We start from the raw sequence: 6970 nt of genomic DNA on the forward strand, positions 1-6970 counted from the left end.
TTCAAGTATCAGAGGGGTAGCTGTGTTAGTCTGGATCTGTAAAAGCAGCAAAGAGTCCTGTGGCACCTTATAGACTAACAGACGTATTGGAGCATGAGCTTTCATGGGTAAGTACCCACTTCGTTGGATGCATGTGATGAAGTGGGTATTCACCCACAAAAGCTCATGCTCCAATACGTCTGTTAGTCTATAAGGTGCCACAGGACTCTTTGCTGCTTAAACATAAAATTGACATCCTCGTCTGGGTCATACATTTTGGTTTGCTTTCAACTAAACCACGTGCATGCTTTCAAGTGTACTTATTTTAGCTGCAGTGAGATTTCAGCTCAAAGAAGAAGGGAATAAATTCATAAATTCTAATCTGCTCCATAACATGAAAAGAAAGCTTACCTGAATTGTAATACTCCTTAGGGGGGTCTGGTGGTGAGATTCTGGCTTCATAATTCACATGGCTTGATTCCAAAGAAAATACATCTGAATCACTCTGTTTTAAGAATGAGGAACTATCTGCACTCTCTATTCCCACATTTTTCATAAAAGGAAGGTACTGCTGACCATTTATATCAAGGTCTGTCTCATCAAAGCAACTGACCTGTCCACAATAAGACAGTGAAGATGTTAACATGCTCTGTCTCTCACTTGATCTCGAAGGAGAACAAGACTCATTTTTGTAATAATCTAAGCACTGACTTGTGCTGTTCTCTACGTTATCAAGCAACTTTGAATAGTGATAATCTCCTTGAATATTAGAGAGCAAAGACTTGGAAAACGAAGCCTGAGGAAAGGTCATGTTGAAGCAGCTCCATTGTTCTTGGGGTGATATGGTTTTCTTGGGTGATTTTGGAGGAGTGGAAGAATTTAGGTTGTACAAAGAAGTGATGTCACAAAAATGCTGAAATGAAAGAAAACAGACTTAAGGAATGTTTACGGTACTATTGAACACTATAAAATCCAAATATGAAAAGAAGTTAAATTAGTTTTCAAGATCCTAAGACATAGATTATATTTTTCTGTCTGTCAAAAAGAAAAAGTTACCATAGCTGACATTTCTCTGCTGGCCTTCCTGAACTAACGGGGCATGGAGCATTTCATGCTATGAGAAGATTTAATGGAGAGGGGAGAACCAGATGAAAAGAAGACAATGTAAAAGGAAAAAGGTGAGGAAACATTTCATTGTAAAAAGCCGCAAAATTAAGATTAACATTAAAGTAAACAAAGGCTCTAGGTAATAAAAGACACTTGGTTCTGAACACGCCAGAGAGAAAGTTGATGGCTAGGGTGTACATTGCCCCTCTTGAGTAGCAGTTTTAGAAGCCTCCAACATTGATGTAAAGGGGACCCAATTCAATGGTTAAGTATTAGTACATATGCCAATTCAGATATGAATAAAAAATACTCTAAAGCAGTAAGGACTAATGCATCTGGCAAGCAATGAAAAACTGTAACTTAGTTATCTGATTAGGTTGTAAAATTATATTAGGAAATATAAACATATAGCCTCAGAAAGCATTCAGTAAAGCCTTATTTATTACACAGACAGCTGGACTGCTAGTAAAATATATAAATTCACTATGCCCAACCTTTAAAACTTTTTCTGGAACCTCAGGCAGGAGTTCCTGAAGTTGGTCAAAAGTTGCCAACAACAGCCACTTCAGTGAAGACCCCTTCTTTAACAGGAGCTGAGCTACTAGGGGGTTTATAGATGGAAAAGTAAGCAAGCACTTCTCTGCCTGGGAGGGAAAAAAGTCACTGTCAGCTTCCGAAATGATCCATTTGGGACATTCAGCTTGTTCTGTTATTAGAAGGTAAAGAGAATATCATCTTTACATAATCTCTGGGCACAGAATCTGTCACATAACCACAATTCTGAGCAGGTAGGACTTGTATACACCACCTAAACATCTATAAATAGAATATCTTTCTAGAGGGGGAACAAATTATGCACAACTGTATGGGTATATAGGAAGATGAAAATAACTGCTCTATACCTAATGTTGACAAAAATGATCCGTTTAATCTGAATTTTCAACACACATCCCAAACTTTTCTAAAAAATTTACTTTGGACCTAAAAAGTCACATGTTTACTCTCAGGTTAGAATAGATCTCCCCCCCTCCCCCCAAGTTCAAGGGAAACTGCCCAAGCTGTGTACTGTACTCTACATAAGACCTTTTGTTTTCAGGTTTTATTTGTCTTAAAAATTTCTGGGAAGTTAGGGGGAAGTGAGGGATGCCTGGTACGCACAGGAGGCAGCAGTTGGGGGGTCTGGGCTGCCAGGATCCATCTGCCTGTCCATCTCGCTCCCCAACTCAGCAGAAGTAGATGGGCCACACTGAAGGGCTGGAGTCAGGAGGTGGCTCTGCCCGGCAGGAAAGCAGATGGGGACTATTACCCAGCTCCCCTGCTCATCATGCTCCCCCACTACACACTGCACTACCTGGCAGGGAGCCACCTGATAGGAGAGCCCCCTTCAGCTGCAGGGGCTCAGCTCCCTTCCCATCTTGTCATCTCACTTCCCCATGCAGACAGGCTCATCCAGCATGTAAATATCTATACATCAATTATCCAACGAGTAAATAAACAAATGTTTACAATCTTGGGCTCAATACTGCAAGCACGTGACTAGTCCCATTGACTTTAATGAGATAAATTACATACACAAAGTTAAGCATGTGTTTAGCTGCTATGTTGGCTCGGAATCAAAGTGTTCAGAACCCTGCAGGATTCGGCCATTGTTCCGTAATCTGGCCCAGTTTATTAAGCTTTTAGAATTTGGTGCACAGGATTATAGTGTCACAATAAACAGGATAGGGCGACCAGACAGAAAATGTGAAAAATTGGGATGGGGGTGGGGGGTAATAGGAGCCTATATAAAAAAAGACCCTACAGTCAAGGCATCTGGTCACCCTAAAACAGGATGAGTCTTTTCCAACTGAGATATTCAGATTGATTTGCTCCCTGGGATATTCTACTGCCTCTTAACTCTGAGGATGAATACCTGTTCCAGCACAGCTGCCCCTGAAAGCACTCAGAAATGAAAATTCCATCTACTTGTGCCTGTATGGATGATTCAGGCCCATTGTGTTTATATTTGACAACAAAACAATAGAAAACGCGAATAATGAAAACAACCTAGCATTTTAAATATCTTACAAACAGTAGGAGAACTGCTATAGGTAGTACAAAGACAAACAAACCTCAGATGGCAAGATAGAAAGCCAGGATTTGTCCAACCATTCACGAGGATTTGTTTTAGAAGACATCAGAATGTTGTCAGCAATCTGACGAATTAACAATGCTATCTCTTCAACCCCTGGCACAAGAGCTACCTAAAGTAATTTAAAATACTTTAGCTCAAAGTTTATACTTAAGAGTAAAAGGTTGTATTCACAATGGTCTGCAGCAGGAAAGAAACTAGAAAACTTAAAGATGGTCCTGAAACCAAAGGCCTATAGTCATTATAATTGTTCCATGCAAGTGATATGGAGGGCGGTAACCTCTATCTTCAGCTCCACACACTGACTCTGGATTACTCAAACTCTGTGTAGGTAAAATTAATTCCACTACAACACCTTTTAGATATGATGAAGTATGTAGCTATAACAATACTCCCTTTCAAAAAAGGTAATTCTTGTGAGCCTAAATTTGATATGTTATAGTAAAGGTGTAATAAGTTCCAGGAATTCAGGGTATTTAGCATTTTGAATGCCTAAGTAATTTCCTAGTGAATTACTGAACACACACATTGAACTGTACAAGGATTGACCTTCAAATATGTCATTTCCCTACAGCTAATTTGACTAGGATAACTTTGCATGAGATTTTAATGTATATGTGACAGTAAATCACCTTATCTTTGCAATTTATTTTATGTATTTGTATCAGCTAGTCACACATACCAACTTGATGAATCATAAAAACTTTCCCCTCTTTTTTTAATTTCTACTATTCCAAATATCAGTAAAAATTTTATAGATTTTTTTTATAAACTTTCTTCTTAGTATAGAATGGATAAAATTTCTTCGTAGTACACTCCTCTCCCCCAATTATAAAGTTTGCTAGTGAAATGACACCAGCAGAGAAAACTTTTTTTCTCTTTTAAAACAATAGATTTGTCTCTTAAGAATCTTGCAAATCACCTTCTTTAGTATCTTTTTACAAATAGTGACATTAACTTTGACTTGTGAATCAAAATGCAGAACCCACATCACACTACAAAAAAGGATAATACACCTGGGTTCACATACACAATAATGGACTGATAAAATTATGATATTTTTTCAGTATTTTGACCTCTAGTGGTAAAACACAGCTATTTCTGATTCTTAGTCTGAGTCCTATTCAAAGTCCACTGAAATCAATCCAAGCCTCATTCAATGGCAATGATCAGGCTCCAACACCTCATTTGAATCAGGTATTTAAATTTCAACTATTTCATAAGTTTGATTTTGTGTACATGCTTTATCAAATGTTTTGGTAATGGGGTGGAGGTGGTTTTATGATACTGAAGGTAAAAGTAGACTTATAGTCATCTTTACTAAAGAAATTACCTTCACTTCAAAGTCTTCTGATTTCTGTGAAAATGGAACCAAAGCAGCATAAATTAAGGATAGATGATGCAGAGTCTTTCCTGTGAGGCTGTACCTGAAACAGAGTTGCATTATACTCACTATAAATACACTATACAAGGGGCAGCTTTAGCTTGGGTTCAATTACACCTACAGAAATCATGAAACTAAGGGTGCCGAACCTGAGTGGCACTTTGACCTCGTGTGCCAGGTCATATCACCTGGAATGGGGCGCCAGGCCCAGGCCCAGGCCCAGACCCAGAGGACTGGGGCTGTTGCTGTGGGGTGAGTGAGGGGCAGGCTTGCTCGGCAGCTATCGCCCTTACCTCTGGGGTTCTCACCGCTGCACTGGGCTGAGATTCAAGTTGTGGTGTTGCTGTGGGTGTTTATTGGATTATTATCCAATATTATGCTTCCTAATTTTGTTCTTACCAGTAGAGTATTGTTGAAGTAATGTATAAATGATAGATCATGCTCTCTTTGTATTTATTTTTTGTTTTGTTTCATACTGCAATTACACTAGAGTTATTGAATCAGGAGGTTGCATCTGCCACTGCACTATACATTAGAGATATTTGATAGCTGCATATAATATTTTCAAAACAGACAAATTCTTCTGTAACTATGTAGTTTACCTACCAGAATACTGAATATTAACTAAAGCTCTGTGAACATTAATTAACAAATAGCTCCAAGCAGCAACCGGAATGCAGCTGAATCATTCAACCGAAGAGGCTGCATTGTGAGGGAGAAAAATGATGTCAGTCTTCAATGCACAGTCAGTGCTATGAGGCAACAGTTCTGGAAGGGAACTCAGTTAATAAGGGAAAGAGCGCAGAGAGGAGATAGCCAGTGCAGGGAGAATTTACTGCTTACCATTAGCTTACAGGAGAAGGCTTATGGGAAGAAAATGGTGGTTACATGAGACAGCAGAATCAGAGATTCAGGTACTACTTATGAACGAGGCAGAGCTTCTGGAGCAAAAGCAGAAGGGTCGCTGGCAATGATTAACAGATTTGGAGAATACATACATAGCTGCCAGGATATAATATCGATACCATGATTAACGGACATGCACTTGTAGGACATTAGTTTATTTTAGCCCATTACAATGCACGGTTCCAATGGTTATTGTTGTCAAGCCAGTATTGTCTCCAGATATGTTGATTTTTACTTTTTTAATATCAAAGGATATCTGATCTAAGTATTAACTGCTCAGAAAAGTAAATTTATTTTTAAAACTGAATGGTTTCTCTCTTGAACATGACCAAAAATAATTTAAAAACTCAAAATGCCATGTTTTGACCCTTTAGGGTACCAAGAAATTAATTGCTATGTAAATAAGTCTACCGAGTCCCAAGATAAAAGTGTGGCAACATAGAAATTGAGTGAAAAGTCCAATGCAAATTGGAAACAGACTGGAAGTTGTGTATGTACCTATTTATACTGTTGTAAAAAAGTGCATGACTTGCAATTACATTTTAATATTTGGTTAAGTTACTTTGTTCTAGTAAATTATTTCACTCTGCTTTAGAACATCATGCTAGTAGAATGAATGTTTAACTTACTCTGAATTCAGTCTCTCTCTGGAATACAAAATGATCCAACAGCAACTGTATTGGAGTGATAGTGCCATCAGTCTTAATAAGATATCATCAGAGGATTTCTCATAATTCAGTTCTTCCAAAGTCTACCGCAAAATTAGCACAAAAAAGGTAAAAACAACTGAATATATTTACAAGGCTGCTGTAAGATTGAAAATGTGCATCACTGTAATGTAAACTTTACAATTGAGAAGGAATCTTATTAAGTGGATAAAGCTCACTGGACTGGAAGCCAGGAGACCTAGATTCTATTCTGATTTTTATTCTGTGTGAACTTTGGCAAGTCTTTTGACCTCACCATGCCTCAGTTTTCTCCTTTGTAAAATAGGGATATTTATGTACTGCACTGGTTTGGTCTTAGACTTACTGAGAACTATAAAAGTGCAAATTATTATTATTAATCTTTACCTTAATCAATTTATATGTATTACACTGTGGATGTATTGGATTTATAAAGTACAAAGTGGTTAAAAAAAGACGGTTACTCACCTTTGTAACTGTTGTTCTTCGAGATGTGTTGCTCATATTCATTCCAAGTAGGTGTGCGCGCGCCGCGTGCACGTTCGTCGGAAGAATTTTCCCCTAGCAACACCCGGCGGGTCGGCAGGCGCCCCCTGGCGTGGCGCCTTTGCGGCACCGTATATATGCCCCTGCCGACCCGGCCGCTCCTCAGTTCCTTCTTGCCGGCTACTCCGACAGTGGGGAAGGAGGGCGGGTGTGGAATGAATATGAGCAACACATCTCGAAGAACAACAGTTACAAAGGTGAGTAACCGTCTTTTCTTCTTCGAGTGCTTGC

The 6970-nt window shown here is 38.8% G+C and overlaps 1 protein-coding gene across 1 annotated transcript in view; it reads right to left on the minus strand.

Annotated features, from left to right (window-relative positions):
* SHOC1 (shortage in chiasmata 1) overlaps window positions 1-6970 on the minus strand; it is a 113108-nt gene that overhangs the window by 34252 nt on the left and 71886 nt on the right. Inside the window, exons 14-18 of the mRNA XM_075067504.1 lie at window positions 6137-6258; window positions 4551-4644; window positions 3198-3329; window positions 1581-1730; window positions 391-892 (exon numbers count right to left, since the gene is read on the minus strand). Of these exons, the coding sequence (XP_074923605.1) occupies window positions 391-892; window positions 1581-1730; window positions 3198-3329; window positions 4551-4644; window positions 6137-6258 (1000 nt within the window). The remainder of the gene's footprint in view (window positions 1-390; window positions 893-1580; window positions 1731-3197; window positions 3330-4550; window positions 4645-6136; window positions 6259-6970) is intronic.

The sequence above is a fragment of the Chelonoidis abingdonii genome, chromosome 6 (assembly GCF_003597395.2).
Source record: "Chelonoidis abingdonii isolate Lonesome George chromosome 6, CheloAbing_2.0, whole genome shotgun sequence".
NCBI classification, from domain to species: domain Eukaryota; kingdom Metazoa; phylum Chordata; order Testudines; family Testudinidae; genus Chelonoidis; species Chelonoidis abingdonii.